Raw genomic sequence first — 17369 nt, forward strand, 5'->3', positions numbered from 1 at the left:
AACAGCGTGCGTACAAAAAGGACCGCAAGAGTAACAGCACAATACAAGGAACAAAATGATTAAAAATTTAGATGAAATTGGCTAAATGCTCCAAGGACAAACAGTAATTAACTGCAACTGGAAGAACTGTGCTGTAGAGGTTGTGGCCTTCTGTTTTTACAGGAATCCAAATATACTCCCGTTTCACAGCAGGCTTCCTCAGAAGTAAAAATCATACAAGCTGAAAATGAAGCTTGTCGCCTTATATTATAATACTATATAATTTACACTTGTAAACTTGTGTGTTCCAGTCTTGTGCGGTTTAGCAATTTGGGGGTTTTGTTACAGGAATCAAATGGCATTTGCTTCTGCTGCCCTTGTGCTAAACACATTTACATCAGACTAAGGACCATTTTCTTGTAGAAATAGATACATATTTTAAAACTAAACATAATAAAATGAGCATCTGTAAAATGTACCAGCTGGCTGCCCCCTGCCTCTAAAATCTTAAAAAAAAAAAAAAATAGGATAGAAAGGATGCTGTTTAGGGATGTACAGATCATGTACAAGCCATTCTATGTTTCACAGGCTCTCGGGTACCTTTTGTTCTGTCGTCTGCCCATTCATGGAATGGGGGGGTCAAATTTGCGCAAATTCGCACTTGTGCAAATGCGAATCTGAGCAACTTTGTACGTGTGAAGATGAGCAAATTTCCACAAAATGCACAAATCTCCCCTAAATGTACGTTTTCACGCTTTAGCCTATGGGGGAAATGCACATTTTCAGCCAGGTTTTTTAAATTGTTCTGTGTTTGTTGTTTGTGACAAAATTTGCATCCTAGAGTGATAAAGGAACTGGCAGAAGAACTCGCAGAACCACTGTCTATTATCTTTGAGAAATCATGGAGGTGACATGCCAGAGGACTGGAGGAGGGCTAATGTTGCCCCTATCTTCAAAAGGGGTAAAAAGGAGGAACCTGGGAACTACAGACCAGTTAGTCTGACATCAATCTCTGGGGAAATTCTGGAGCAGATGATAAAGCAATCAGTCTGTAACCACCTTGAAAACAATGCAGTGACTACTCAAAGCCAACATGGATTTGTCAAGAACAAATCCTGCCAGATGAATATGATCTCATTTTTTGATCATGTAACCTCCCTCATGGACTGTGGGAATGCTGTGGACATAATATACCTCGACTTCAGCAAAGATTTCGACAAAGTGCCCCATGATATCCTGATTAGCAAACTAGCTCAAAGTGGGCTAGATGAAACAAGTCTCAGGTGGATCCACAGGTGACTACAGAATCAGATTCAAAGAGTGCTTATCCGTGGGATCTTCTCAAACTGGGGAGAGGTAACGAGTGGGGTACCGCAGGGCTCAGTCCTGGGCCCAGTGCTCTTCAACATTTTTATTAATGACTTGGAGGAGGAGGTGCAGGGAATGCTTACCAAATATGAAGATGACAAAAAATTGGGTGGGATTGCTAATACCCTGGAAGACAGAAACTAAATTCAAACTGATCTTGACAGGCTGGAGCGCTGAGCAGAAAACTACAGAATGAAATTTAACAGGGATAAATGCCAAGTTCTGCACCTAGGAAAAAGAAACCAAATGCACAGTTACAAGCGAGGGATATGTGGCTCAACAACACTACAAGCGAGAAGGATCTTGGAATTGTTGTAGATCACAAGCTGAATATGAGCCAACAATATGATGTGGCTGCAAAAAAGGCAAATGCTATTTTGGGCTGCATTAGTAGAAGCATAACTTCCAAATCCCTGGAAGTACTAGTTCCCCTCCACTCAGCATGGGTTAGGCCTCATCTGGAGTACTGTGTCCAGTTCTGGGCACCGCACTTTAAGAAGGACGCAGACAAGCTGGAGAGGGTTCAGAGGAGGGCAAGAAAGATGATCAGGGGACTGGAAACAAAGCCCTATGAAGAGAGACTGAAAGAAGGGGGCATGTTTAGCCTTGAGAAGAGAAGACTGAGGGGAGATAGGATAGTGCTCTTCAAGTACTTGAAAGGTTGTCACAGAGAGGAAGGCCAGGATCTCTTCTCAATCATCCCAGAATGCAGGACACAGAAGAATGGGCTCAAGTTATAGGAAGCCAGATTCCGGCTGAACATCAGGAAAAACTTCCTGACTGTTAGAGCAATACGACAATGGAACCCATTACCTAGGGAGGTGGTGGGCTCTCCCACACTGGAGGCATTCAAGATGAGGCTGGACAGCCATGTGTCATGGATGCTCTGACTTGGATTCCGGCACTGAATAGGAGGTTGGACTCGATCTTATAGGCCCCTTCCAACCCTACTATTCTATGATTCTATGATTTACACAAAATTCCCAGAGATTAGATAAACGGTCCGCAAGTGCACAGAATCCTCCTGACAGGGGGAAAGCCGGTCCACTGTGGAATCCACTGGTAGGATTCATAAAAATCCAAACTCATTTGGTTCCATTGTGGATTTCTCTGACATCCTTAATGCCGTGGTGAACAAGATTAGCCATGATGGGCCCTGGCATGTCCATTCTGGCCTAGGTGTTGACCCTGGGCCTGTTTACAGCTTCCTCCATCACCTGCTGCTCTCTGTGACACCCTCCCCCCAGGCTGCGGGGCCCTAGACATCAGCCCCAGGGTCCAGTAGTAGCTGCACCAGTGGCCGGCAGCCTCTGGCAGCTGATTCCAAGTCTCATGAAAGGGCAGGAAACTGTAATTTAATTTAGTCTTACTCATTAGGAATAGGGGGAGAAGCACTTGTGGAATGTTTTGCCTCAGCTGCCGAAATAACCAGCCTGGTCTTGGATGCATTGCACCTTGACTTGGGCTGGGGGGTGGGAGGTGTCCTTTGCTGCTCTGCCTCAGGAGTCAAGTGACTTCCGCAAGCCCTGCTGGTCCAACATACTATTTCCATCAGTAGCAAGATGCTTCATGAAACACACAAGCAGGACATAACTATAGCTCTTGTGAGCCCCCTTCAAGCATTATCCCTCTGTGGGAGGGGGAATAGAACTGTGGCTCCTGCACCAACCTCTGTCACCCTCAACACACCCAACTCCACCCCCTGATGTCAATGCATTGGTCAAAGGTCCGAAGAGGGAGCAGGCTGTGTTCCCAGAAGTTCCTCCATATGATCAGGAGCTCAATTGCATGGAGAAGTCATGGTGGAGGCTGGTGGCTCCTATGTCAGGGGGGCAGGGAATCCGCTCTGGGTTTCAGGGAGCCTAACGGGCACTGAAGGAAGTGTCGGTGGGCACATTGGCGGCTGTGAACACCATGCTGGAGATCGCAGACAGAGATTTTTTTTCTACTCCCTTATGTTGCTATTGAAAGCTCTACCCTGATGTCAGAAGAACCCAAGGTTCACGTATCACGAGGCTCCCTGGACTTTCTCCTGGTGTTTGCTTATAAGTGGCAGAGCTCTGTTGACCCATCTAACAAGGCACCGTCTGCTCTGACTTGACAACAGTGCTCTCAGGGTCTCCTGTTGCCACTGACCTTTCTGACATTACAGACACATCCAGACATTTTCTTTCCTACACGCCTTTTAAAAAATGCGAACGGGGGGATATAACTGCAAATATGTTGAAAGCGCATAGAAAGACCCTGGAGAGTATTGAGCTGGAAGCAGGGTTCCTGGAGCGGGACTGCAAATGGGACCGGGGGAGTGGGAAGATGACAGCTGGAACTGAGGGTGGCATCACCCACAAAGGAGAAGTGCATCCCCCAGAAACAGAATGAAGGAGGACACTGCTTTGCATAAAATGTGCATGTGGTGATTCATATGTATAGATGCAAACATAGAAATAATATGTTATAATTAAAAAGGAGGTGCAGCTGTGTGGAAGGCTGTGACCAGGTGACCTGTGTACTTTGCTCAGTCTGCTATTCAAGTGCTGTTGATGGGCAACTTCATGGCCCAGCTCTTCCTTCGGATGGTTCTTTATCTTTAACCCAGACTTGGGCTGGACGGCCCTTCAGAATAGAGGACAGTCCTCTGGCAGCCCTTTAAAAAGAGGACCATCCTTTATAGAAGAGGACACATGGCCACCCTTGGTCTTTCATATCTCCTGCTGCCTGATTCCTTTAACTGGAGAGACCAGGGATTGAACCTGGGATTTTCTGCACACAAAGCATGTGTTCTCCCAGTGACTGGGATGTCCGTCGCTGGGAAATCGGTTTATATTTTGGCTCAGCGGAGTTCTACAGTGTGTACAACTCACTTTGCATCTGTGAGCCGAGCTGCTGCTTGTTCCCCAAACTCTATGACCATTTTTGCACATGGGGGTGGGGGGTCCTGCAATTTTTGCAAATTTCTGAGCAATTTGCACAAATTCTGCCATAATTTGCTCAAATTGCAGACCCTGCCCCCCCCCCCAAATGCACAAAATTCCCAGAAAATCTGCAAGCTGGCCCAGCTCGATATAGATTGAGTCTGGTGCCACCGCAGGAACCGAAATGAAGTCCAGGGAACCAAGCCTAGGAAAACTTGTTGAATTCCGCCACCACCATCCCCCAATGGATTTCCCGACATCCCTTCGCAGTGAGTTATATGGTCCCTACCTGCCCCTGCTGACCCCAGCCATTGAAAATTACACCTGTTCTTATTTGTGTAGCTCCGTTCTTTGGTCACACTGCAGTGTGACGCAGTTGCTGGGAACAGGCTTTTATAGAGAGAAGTGGATTGTGCAATGGCTCATCAGTTCTGCCCCTCAATACATGAAGCTGTATGCATTCTAACTAGCTCCAAAAGTTCGTCTGCCCTCTGCTTATGTTTGCTCCTCCAGCTCTTCTTCCATGTCAGGCTGTAGGTGGCAGCCCTTCTGTGGTGTGCAAGGAGTTGTTGATCTTTAGAAAGGGCAGACAATTAACCAGCCCCTCCACCCACCCACGTCGCTGGCTAATTTGAGCTGAGGAAAGGCAGAAGCCAGACGGTTACATTCCTCCAGCAAATATTATTAATAAGGAAGGGGCCAGTGGTCGCAGCCATTATCCTCTGCCTGCAGCATGTCTGTCTGATAATTCCTCTTAAGAGGCTGTTATGATAAAGAGCAAATCCTCAACGGCAGAAGAAATCAAGGCAGGCTCTGGGCATGGAGGGATGACTTTATGCTGCCGAAGGGTGGCTTTGAATAATGGCATAGATTATGCTGAAGCAAATCATTTGCTGCAACCATATATGTATGTGTGTGTGTGTGTGTGTGTGTGTAAATTTCTAGAGCTGAGTCACAGAATGGTCTTGGAGCACCAGATGCTGTAATATTAATGAAGCTAAGGAGGTCTGTGTACCTGGTCAGTCCCTTCAGCCCCAAGTAAGACTGAAATATTTTATAGAGCAAGTGAGAAGGCAGTGGTGGGAGAGGAAGAAGGGGAGAGAGAGGAGGTGCACCCCATGTTTTAAATTGACAACCCTGATCACATTCATGCTGGCTGTTCTGTGAGATATACTATTATCACTGCCATCTTACTTATTGGGAACCGAGGCAGAGCAATTGGGCCTTAAACCAACACCACCTAGTAAGCTCAGGATCATGATTAAGCTAGGAATTGAACCTGGCACGCTGATCCTATATCACAGCTGCCAAGATAAGAAGTGTGCCTTCTGTTGGGACAATTTCAGCAGCATCCTATGCCTTGTGGTAAATCAGGGGTGTGCAACAAGTGGCCTGTAAACCACATGTGGCCCCCATGGCCATTGGGGGGGCCCTGAATGTTTTGCAAGGTAACAAGCCTCAAAGGGAGCGTGTGCCTTGTTTCCTTGCAAAATCACCACATTTTTTGCCACTGCCACCACAGCAGCAAATTCACTGGCAATTTCAGCTGTAGAGGCAATTTTCAGTGGCATGTGGTGTGGCTCCTGGTGGGTTCTAGGGAAGCACTGTGGCCCAGTGACCCCCGGAAGTTGCCTCCCCTTGTGGTAGGAGAGAAAACAAAGTTACGGAAGCAGGGGAACATGCAAAATAGACTCCAAAATGGAGAGAGACATCTCAGGATGCTGGAACAAAGATTTTATTTGTAAGAAGCTCAACGTGTTTCAGCCTCTTTTTTTTAATTTTAAGTCCTTCTTCAAAGGGTTACTTATTTAAAAAAATCTGCAGAAATTCCAATACAAATGTCTCCTACTACAATTCACACATCGCCAGTGAATTGTAGGAGACATTTGTTATAGGAATGTCTCTAGGTGTTTTTACAAGTAACCCCCTGAAGAAGGCCTTAAAATAAAAAAATAGGCTGAACCGTGTTGGGCTTCTTACAAATAACATCTTTGTTCCAGCATCCTGAGACGTCTCTCTCCATTTTTGCATCATTGTGGCAGATCAATGAATGTTTCTTCCACTCATTAGAACCCATTTAAAATGAGCTTAGGTAACCTCTTCACAAACGGAAGCATTTTCAGGTACAAACGTTGGTCTTCTTAAAAGCATTAGCAGAGGTTCTGTAAATTGAGAACTAGGCCTGTGACAGAGCTGATGGCCACTTTCACCACTACCAGATTCAATGTAATGTGGGAAGACATGGGAAGATAAGTGGACAAGAGAAACAGGCCTTGAATTAAGAATGTGTCAAACCCACAGAGGGAATTTCATTTTGAAATCCATTTTTGTGGTCCATGAAACAGCCATCCACCATTTGGGATTGTAGTCTATTCGCTTGCTATAGTCCTGAAATTGTCAGTTGCTTCATTCAGTTACAAACCCTGAATAGTTTCACACATCTATATTGTGCTCACAGTTGCACTGTGTTGTGGATTGGGCAGCTTCAAAGCTGCATAGGCCATAGTACTTGTAATATTTGTAAAATGTGTGTTTACAGCAGGAGGTGGTTTGTATCCAAAGAGGCTAGGGAACACAGATCGCTCATTACCCTAGTGCCATAAACATGAGAACACTTCCTGCATGAGCAAAACCTTGAAAATGTTGCAGACAGTGTATGGAGTTCGGCATCAACCCTATCCTAAATATCTTACTATTTATGTGTAGGTCTACAAGCCTGTAGTTGTACCATTCCATGAGGGAAGAAAGAAAAGGGTACTATGTAGGTACTATCACTCTCCCACATCTGCATTAGGATTTGTGGAGCATCTTTCTCTGTATATGGGAGAAACTAGAGGAGGTGTTCTTTTGACACATGCCCTGAAAAGCAGCCCAAGTTTAACATGCTTCTTTTTTTCCTAATCAACCACAAGGCCTAGAAAAAAAATTTCTCTTAATCATACCGTTTAAATGTGCCCCACCACTACTACTACTGATCTCGCAGCCAAAGCAGTTACGATGTGGGAGGGGTCTTTACGTCCTCCATCAGGCAGTCACTCATACCTTAGTAACATCTAGATTGGATTATTGTAATGAGCTCTAGGTGGGGCTGTCTTTAATTAGTGTCTAGAAACTAGGGATGCTGGAGAAATTCAAGACAGACTAAAATGAGCTTGGATTTCTAAGAATCTGACCTGCAGAATCCGCTGCAGAGCGACCTGGTCAGGCCACACAGAGTCCGCGGGCTGTCAGATGATTTTTTTTTACTTTCCTGAAATTTACGCATATAAATTCGTAGAAAAATATGTAAGTTTCTGCTGAGGAAACATTAAATGGAATGGGGGACAATACACTAAACGTTGCATACTAAGGCAGATTATGCAAATAGTTATGTAAATACTCACGTAAATACTTATGTAATTATTTGAGTATGTTTCTGCATGACGGAAAAGAATACATCCGTTTGTGAGCGGATGACAGAACAAAAGGCTCCTGGCAATCCGCAAAAAACAGACGGAGCGGATTTTACACAGTCCATACATCCCTACTAGAAACTACTGTCAGTTAAAAATGCAGCAGCAAACTTGTTAACTGACATTCATTTTTTGGAGCATGTAATTTCAAGATAGGGGTGTATGAAACCCCACTTACTTGGCTCCACTGGGGTCTGTGGGTGGGGGGAAGGCGATCCATTCCTCCCCCCGGAACCCTCAACAGGGGGGAGGCGATCCAGTCCTCCCCCCCAGAATCCTGCCCAGCCGGCTCCGCTCCGCAGCCAGTCTGCGGAGCCACCGGCAGGGCCGATCCTCAGCAGGGCCTCCATCCACTGCCGGGCTGCTGCAGACGCAAATGGCGTCCTACGTAGGGGATGCCATTTGCATCCCTACACTAGCCCATGATAGGCTACATAAATATTTACGTAGCCTATCACGGCTAAAGCAGGGACGCAAATTCTTTGGAATCTGGCCTCACTGGAGTCCGTGATGGATTTCTCCAACATCCCTATTTCAAGATGTGCCCATCTTCACTGCTTGCCTGTTTGTATTCAGGCCTAATTCAGAGTACTGATGCTGACCTTTAAAACTCTAAACCAGGGGTGGGCAACATGCGGCTCCCCATGGCCGTTTTTGCACCACCACCCCATCTTCCACCAGTTTTACTGCCTCAGTGGCAACAAACAAAAACATCTGCATAGGAAGCTGCCTTATACTGAGCGAGACCATTGGTCCATCTAGCCCAGTACTGCCAACACTGACTGGCAGCAGCTCGCCAGGATTTCACACAGGAGCTTTTTCTGTGCTACCTGGAGATGCTGAGGATTGAACCTGGCACCTTCTGCATACCAGGCATGTTCTCTTCCACCAAGTTACGGCTCTTACCCAGTGGAGGTTGGTGGCTCCTATTTCAGTGGGGCTTAAATCTTCTGTTCAAAGGGCTATGAGAAGACAGTCCTCTGTTTGAGGGCATCCTCTGTCTGAAGGGCTGTTAAGTCCAAGTCCGGTTTACCGATACAGAGTCATCAGAAGGGAGGGCCTTGAAGCTGCCCATCAACAGTTAGAACCTGGTCAGCAGAAGACTGAGCAGCCGGGCACACAGGACCCCTGGTCTGGTCAGTCTTCCCCGCTACAGTGATATACGTTGTAGTTTGATTTAATTTCTGTGAATGCGGCCTGATCACGTGGACAAGGTGCTTGCAGAGATCCAGCCAGCCACGTGATCTCTCCATCCCTGTCCCTTGTGGCTAATTAAGGCTAGCTGGCATGGCTTGGGTGGGTGGGTCAGGGTGTGGTTAATGCTTTGTGGTGCGCAGGAGCACTGCCTGATGCTTTGAAGGAGGCACTGGTGCAACCACTCCTGAAGAGGCCCACCCTGGACCCGAGGATTTGTGACAACCAGTGGAGAGTGGTGGTTCCGATGTCGGTGGGGTGGTGAATCCGCTCTGGGTTTCAGTCAGACTCTTAAGGAGCTATCCAAGGTGCTTCCCATTATATACTATTCTATAATAAGTTATAGGGTTTGTTTGTTTTTCAAAATTTGCATCTATACATATACATTATCATATTCAAAGCTTATGCAAATGTGTATCCTCTTTTGTCCTCTCTTTTGGTGATGCATTTCCTCTTTTTTAGCTGAGAGTTTCCAGCTGGGAGTTGTAGTCCAACGAATCTTGAGGGTACCAGGTTTGGGGGGGAAGGCTGACCTACCCTGCCTGGGCAAGGAGTTCCACATTGGCAGAAATGCCTAGGCTGGCCACATATGCATTGCACTAGGTTGGGGAAAACTGGGTTAGGTTATCTTCCCCTCTGTCTCTGTTCTGCTGTCAGTGGAGGACATTTCTCTTTAAACAAGCCTTGGATTCTGTTTTTACCTCATTTAATGTACTGATGTTTTGAGCTCTTGCTGTGTGTGTGTGTGTGTTTTGATGCTGCTTTTGGCTTGGCAATTGTGTTTCAATGATGGATTATTTTTATATTGATGGCTGTTTTTATATTTTGCAAGCCGCTCTGAGCAACTCCTTTTGGGGGAGGAAAGGCAAGGAAGGAAGGAAGGAAGGAAGGAAGGAAGGAAGGAAGGAAGGAATAAATTGACTATATTTTAAGTTGGGCTTGACCTGTGTCCCTTTAAGCATCTCAAAGGAGTGCAGCCTTCAGCAGCTGATGGGGAAGCTGAATCTGTAGAGCTTTTGTCTTTCTCTGAGATCTAAGGTCAGATACCATGCCTCTTTTGGAATGTCCTCCCCTTTACTGAGTGAAAAGATTTGGTGTCAACCCACCAAGGATACCTCTGTTCTGGATTTTTTATTTTTTATTTTTAACTTCAGTGGGCCAAATCCAAGAGCCTGTGATTGAATGGGGTTGTGAACTGGGCTGTGTGTGACAATAAAAGATGTTTACTGCAGTTATTTCATATACAGCAGATTTTGATAAACAGCCAGTAGGAAGAAACAGCTGCCTTGACTATAAACATGAATAAACATATGCACGTGCGTGCACACGCGCGCGCACGCACACACATACACACACACAAATAGGAAATGTAGGCAAAATGCAGATTATCTTCTAGTGAAGACAACAGAGAGTCATGTGGCACCTAAAGACTAACACATTTGTTCTGGCACGAGAGCTCATGCCAGAATAAATTTGTTGGTTCTTAAGGTACCACACGACTCTGTTGTCTTTGCTGCAGTAAACTAACATGGCTGCCCTCTGGAAATTGTCATAGGGGACATTAAAAGGGGGTTTATATGGTGAGTGTTTATCATTGTTAATTATTGCTGTCCAGAATTCCTTCCCTCACCCCTCCCTACTTGCATGCAATACTGGTTTTCATCCTTCCTTCTCTAGCCACCTCTTTCTCTTATTTCATTACTAACCTCTTTCATAATGCTTCCCTTACATTAAAATAATAATAATAATAATGAGTCTGCCTCAACCTGGCACCCTCCAGATGTGTTGCACTACAAATGCCGTTATTCCCAGTCAGCATGGTCCATCCGGAGGGCACCACATTGGGGAAGGCTTCTTTATAGAATGACAACAATTGGACCTGAAGTTTTACAGATTAAGGGTGCAACCCTATGCATGTTTAGACTGGAAAAAAAAAAACTCCTACAATGCTCAGCATCTCCCAGCCAGTCATGGGGGCTGGCTAGTTTTAGGATTGCACCCTAAAGTACGTGTTTTGCCTAATACACTCCCTCAATCGATTTGATTGTGGATCCATTAGGAAGACCCAGAATGAACACAAGCATGTTTTAGAGGTGGAAACATCACAACAAGATGACTTTCTCCCTTGATATTAATCATTTGCTCAAAAATTGTCTTGGAAAAAAGACTCCCACGTAGGAAGAGCGTAAGTAGCCACGTACTCGACAATGCAAAACAAAAAAACGATCGTGGCTCAGGTTTTGTCTCGCAGGTTGTTTTTACCCCATGAACCTGGCCTGAGATAAAAATGCCCCTCTAAGCCCATTGCGCCAAAGTTTTCAAGCAGGGGTGTGCAGCTTCAGAAGCTTGGGGGACTGCAGTGCCAACCTTGCAGGGGCCGTGCCCATCCACGTTGCCCCTGACAGAAGTGGTGCTGCCAGAAGTAGCTGCCCTTCCAGAATCCCAGAGATGCTGCTGGGAAATGTGGGGAGTGTGCACCTTGTTTCCCAGCGGAATCAGGTCCCCACAGCCTACCAAACAACTTTCTTGGCAGGGTGTTGGCCATTCCCTGGAGAAACAGGGTATGCAGTCTCTGCACCTTGTTTGCCGGTAGAATTGCTGGGATTTAGGGGGGGGGGGTGACAGTGGCAACTGTGGTGGCAGAAGGGGCCGGATGGGGGCTGCACAAACAGCCCTTCTAGACAACATGCAGTCTGCAGGCCATGTGTTGCCAACCCCTGCTTTAGGGCCTTAGAGCAGTTTCAGAAAGCTGTTTGCCATTTTAAAATGAATGAATACATACAGTATTTTCCCATTGAGGAGAAGCATCATGGGCCTTCTCCTTCCAAACTGGTGGCATGAACTCTTCCAAAAAAGCCACATGTCCAACACATGTTTATGTAACCTTCATCCAGATTTCTAGAAGCCAAGGACAGAAGTGTGTGAGGAAATGTCACACCCCTGCAACTGGAAGCAGCTGGTTTCCAAAATCTTTTTAGACAGATCTCCCATACAGAGATAGACAGACAGACAGACAGACAGACAGACAGAAGTATTTGCCAGGTGTCTCATTTGGAGATCGGAGGAAGGAAACATTCATGAAACTAAAGCTGTAACAAAATCCTGAACCTAAACCTACGTTTTGTCCCTCTCGAGCCTTATTTTCATGCTGTGTAGATGTAAATGCAGATCAAGTTCTACAGAAACCACAGAAAGTTTGGCGGTTTCAAGCAAATAGAATTCTAATGTTGAGAGTGTTTACCTGAACTTCTGTAGACTTCCGATTCATTCAATGAACCAGATGTTCTTACAGGATTTTAACAGCTTGTCCTGCAGACGGATGGACTGTTTATACTACAAGGAAAAACATCCTTATTAGAATTTGTTGGTTCTGTTTTTGATTCCAGCCAAAAACAGAAACCAAGGACGTGCATTTTTATTTTTTTAAAAAAAAAACTATTAGTATGCTCCTTTGTTCTATATCATCATCATCATCATTAATATTATTATTATTATTATTTACAAATACAAAATGGAATACCACCAAACACCATATGTATATTTTTCACATAAATATACAGAACAACAAAATCCATTATTAATCAATTAGTAACAAAATAATTAAAAGGGCCGCGGTGGCTTAGTGGTTAAGACGCTGAACTGCAGACTGGAAGGTCGGCAGGTCAGCAGTTCGAGACCCGAGTGCTGCGTGACGGAGTGAGCTCCCGTCTTCATTCCCAGCTCCTGCCAACCTAGCAGTTCGAAAGCAAGAAATTGCAAGTAGATAAACAGGTACCGCCTCGGCGGGAAAGGTAACAGCGTTCCGTGCACCTGGGTGTTCAGTCATGCCGGCCACATGACCACGGAAGCGTCTTCGGACAGCGCTGGCTCTTCGGCTTAGAAACGGGGATGAGCACCGCACCCTAGAGTCGGACACGACTGGTTGGGGACACCTTTACCTTTTTTAACAAAATAATTAAACATACATAGAGATTAGATTGGATTTTGGTTTTGTCCTGCTCAGAGTAGACTCACTGAAATTAACAGGACATCAGTTAATTTATTTATTTATTTATTTTATTTCTATACCGCCCAATAGCCGAAGCTCTCTGGGCGGTTCACAAAATCATGAATCATCATGACTAATGAGTTTAAGTATGCTTAAGCTCTGGATCCATCCCATTAATTTCAGCACCATAATTGATCTTCCAATAAAGGATAAAATGACACCACTCTGTAACAAGTTCCTGCTGTCACTCATCCCTTTATCTTACTGTCTCACTCAGTTTTAATAATTGTGCTAATTGACAAGCCTTATTTATCATGTCTCGTAAATGTCTTTCCATTCCTCCGGTTCTTTGCAATTTTGTTGCTGTTCATAAATTGGAGACCATCATCATGGAGACCATATTCATATGTGTTTTTTTAACACATATAAATAAAAGATCTCCCAATGCACATGTGGAACCACCGTGGTATAGTGGTTGGGGTATTGTAGGACTGGGGAAATGTCAAATCCCTACTTGGCCATGAAGCCCATTGGGTGGCCTTGCTAGTCACTATCTCTCAGCTTAGCCCACCTTTCGGCACTATTGTGAGGATAAAATGGAGGGATAGCACCATGTACACCATCCTGACCTCCTTGGAGGAATGGTAAGATATAAATGTAATATATAAATAAAATGCACATGTCCCTTGATTAAATTCTGCAGAAAAAGCATGATGTGTGTTCATACAGATGGTTGTATCAAGATTCTTTTTGTGAGGTGTTTTACCAGCCTGCCAGAGCTCATGTCCCCATCAATAAAACACTGCAAAAAAAGAATCTCCATACAACCATCTATATAATCAGACAATAATCAGTTAGATTGCTTATTTACTGTGTTGCATCCATGTACATGTGAGCGTAAGAAAGGTATGAAAGGGGAAATGCAAATGAACTGAAGGCATGGAAATTTGAAACAAACTGCACACACCCCAATTCTAGAATTAATTGTTGAATTAATGAATTCTCCTACTTTAAACAGAATTCAGAAAGAATGGCGCACAGGGCAGAAAAGGAACAAAACTCAAGGAACTCTCTCATCCCTTGAAAAACAACAAGGTGCATTCTTCCCCAGTCTGATGCCCTCCAGATGTGTTGGACTACAACTGCCATTGTCCCCAGCCAGCTAGCTTGGGATGATAGTGGTTGTACTCCAAGACGTCTACAGGGCACCAGGCTGGGAAGGCTGATTTGCAGTGGAGGCTGGAGGCTCTGATTTTGGTAGGGTTGTGCTTCCATTCTTGGTTTCAGCCAAAACCCACCAGAGCTCTAAAAGTGATATCCAAGGTGCTGAACCCTCTCCCCAAAATAGTTTCAGCATCTTGGATAGCTGCTTTAAAATCCTGGCTGGTTCTGACCAAAACCCAGGATGGTATTACAGCCCCTCCGTATCAGAGCCACCAGCTTCCACTGCTGATATAGTGCCTGCCCTCTATATAGAGCAGAAAAGACACCTGAAGCAGGAACTAATTATTCCAATAGAGTGCATCTGCTGTGCAGGACCATGGGCAAGTCGTCTGCATTTTTAATTGAAATGTCTGACTATGTAATGAGACAGAATTCAAGGCCTGGCAGATAATTGCACTGCTCCAAATTACAGTGAGGACAGACACGCTGAAGCCATGTGGCAGTCAAGCCTAATCGGCGGGCACTTCCTGTACCTCGAGCACCCAACGTGCCATGGCAATAAACAATTAAGAAATCATCCTTATGGCCAGATGCTATGAGCCTCTGGACTTCCACAGGAGCCCACAGGATTGGCTGAAAGGGTTTGTGGTATACCAATGAAGAGACTGCTACAGCAATAGTGACCTACCTTGTGGGGTGCTTGCAAGCGCTACTGGGTAATATATGTGAAATATTTTTAAACACTCTACAACAAGGGTGGGCAGAAGATAGATCAGGAATCCGGGATCTACTGGTAGATGTTTGGCTGAGTTCCAGTAGGTTTCTGACTCCCAAATACTTATGTAATTATTTGCGTATTTTTCTCTATGACGGGAAAAAAATATTCGCATCCTTCTGTGGGTGGACAATGGAACAAAAGGCACCTGACAATCCATGAGACACAGACGGAGTGGATTTTACACAGTCCATACATCCCTACATACTCCTGCCCCAAATAGTAAGTTGCTGGGGGGGGGGGGAACCACCAGGGAGAAAAGCCAGGAGAGGATTTCTGTGTGGAAGGGACCTCTGCGCTTGGTTCTGGGACTGATTACAAATTCCGGGGCTGAGCATGTGCTGCTCCGTAACTCTTAGTGTTACATCTATTCCTGCCTAAGCCACTATTTTGCACCAGGAGCCAGTTGGTGGATCCCAGGGCTCTAGTAAAACACAAAGTAGAGAGATGAGGCAGTAAAGGCAGATTATGGGCGCAATCCCATGCATGTTTAGACAGAAAGAAGTCCTACAACTCCCAGCATTCCCCAGCTAGCTATGCCACCTGTGGAATGCTGGGAGTTGTAGGGCTTTATTCTGTCTAAATATGCATGGGATTGTGCCCTAAACTGCAAATGTCAGTGTGGTGTAGTGGTTACAGTATTGGATTAGGACTGGTTCAAATCCCCAGTCATCAATGGAGTTCACTGGGCCTGTCACTGTTTCTCAGCCTAACCTACCTCACAGACTTGTTGTAAGGAGATTATGGGGAGAACCGCGTATGCTGCCTTGTGCTCCTTGGAGTAAAGGTAACAATGAAAGAAAATACTGTTAGACTGTGTAGAGTGAGAGAATTCTCAGTCAAATGACCTCACTTGGATATCCCTCCAAGATTTTGTACTGATAGTTTAATCATTTAAGTTTTACATTCCCAGTTCTGGATACTGTTGGGTTTACATTTTGTTGTTATCATTGTTGTTTTGTAGAATCAAAATGTGACCTGTTGGATTTGCATTTCAAAAATATGCCTGGATTTTAAATTATGTGCAAAATGCTCATTGGAGCTTGAGTTGTGAACTGGAGCCCATCATACAACCACTTTGTATGCTGAATTCAGTACAGGATCCACTCAAACCCAATCTGGTTGTGTGAATCAGTCTTTTCTGTCAGTCTTTAATGTTTCTTGCTGAATGGTCTAGATTTATAAGTGTTCTTCCATAGATCCATCCAATAAAGAGTACTCTGTCTAGAGAATGTGTCTCAAGATTGTGCTCCTCTAAATCAAGTGAGCCGTTATGCAGCTAATTTCACCTGAAGTTATTTTTGTTTGTTTCCCATAGCTCTCGTTGTGCGTTTTCTGACCAAACGGTTCATATGGGAGTACGACCCTACTCTTGGTAAGTTGTGTTCTATTGCCTCTAAACATGAAATGCTACAGAACATGTTAGAAAGACAATTTAGGGTGCAATTCTATGCATGTTTAGACAGAAGAAAAGTCCTACAACTCCCAGCATTCCCCAGCCAGCCATGCTGGCAAGTGCCTGTGGCCATTGAAGCCACATGGGGGGGGGGCAGGAGCAAGAGGCTTGTAGGAAGAAAGAGGTGGTGGTGGTGGCAGTGGCAGTGGCCAGGGGGGTAGTATTTGCTGATATGCCTCAGGTGACAAAGAGCCTTTCTACACGAGGCCTTTATTGTGAGCTGATGAGTCCTCACTTATGGTAGTTTGTGGGCCCTTTACATCATCACCCTCTAGGGCCTCTCCTGTGCTTTGCAACCATTTTAGCATTTTTTGTCTAACAAGGAAAGTCTGGTATTATTTGTGAATGGCGGGTCATTGCCTAGTGTAATTGCACAATTCCACTACACCACAGCGCCACCTAGTCCTTGTGTAATAGAACATAAGGAAATGAAGAGAAATAAAAACCCTGGGGAAAAAACACGTGTAACGGAGCCAATCTTAATCCTGCAAAGAACCCAGAAACAGAAGGCTCGGTAAAGTGGTGGGTTAAAAGCCTCATGTAGAAAAGTCCAAAATGTCTTGACCCAGCCCCAGTTGTTCCTTCTTCTGATATGAGCAGAAGCAAAATAAACTGAATAAATAAACTAATATGTGAAAATTGGCTTAGTGTCCCTGTGTATATGTGTATGCAACACAGCTTTTAAAAAGTTTTAAAGGGGCTGTTAGAAAGTTTTAAAAGTGTAAAATTAAAAAGGACCACTGACGCCATCACCCCTCACAAACCTTTCCAAAAATTTGCACTCATCCAGAACAATTGTCTGCATATGGGATGGTGAATTGGAGGGGGGGGGCACATTTTGTTCCGCCCTGTGTGAGCATGCGTTTGTATGCACGCGCGTGTGTATATTTATATAATATAAAGGTTGAAGAATTCAGCTTTTGTTGACACAGAATCTGAGTTGGCTTGGCACAGGATTTTCCTAGGGATTTTTTAAAGAGCAAAGTATAATATTCCCGTCCAAGGGTCACCACGCTAGTGATGCCTTAAGTTAAGCATAATGAAAACCACCCCTGATTGCTTTGCAGATGAGCCAGACCAC

At 44.9% G+C, this 17369-nt stretch overlaps 1 protein-coding gene across 1 annotated transcript in view; it reads left to right on the forward strand.

The window, feature by feature from the left end:
* Nucleotides 1-17369, forward strand: part of RERG (RAS like estrogen regulated growth inhibitor) — a 147467-nt gene that overhangs the window by 112905 nt on the left and 17193 nt on the right. Inside the window, exon 3 of the mRNA XM_084809239.1 lies at nucleotides 16151-16207. Within this exon, the coding sequence (XP_084665365.1) occupies nucleotides 16151-16207 (57 nt within the window). The remainder of the gene's footprint in view (nucleotides 1-16150; nucleotides 16208-17369) is intronic.

The sequence above is a fragment of the Heloderma suspectum genome, chromosome 7, assembly GCF_057233095.1.
Source record: "Heloderma suspectum isolate Gila_16-S chromosome 7, 16-S_ref, whole genome shotgun sequence".
NCBI classification, from domain to species: domain Eukaryota; kingdom Metazoa; phylum Chordata; class Lepidosauria; order Squamata; family Helodermatidae; genus Heloderma; species Heloderma suspectum.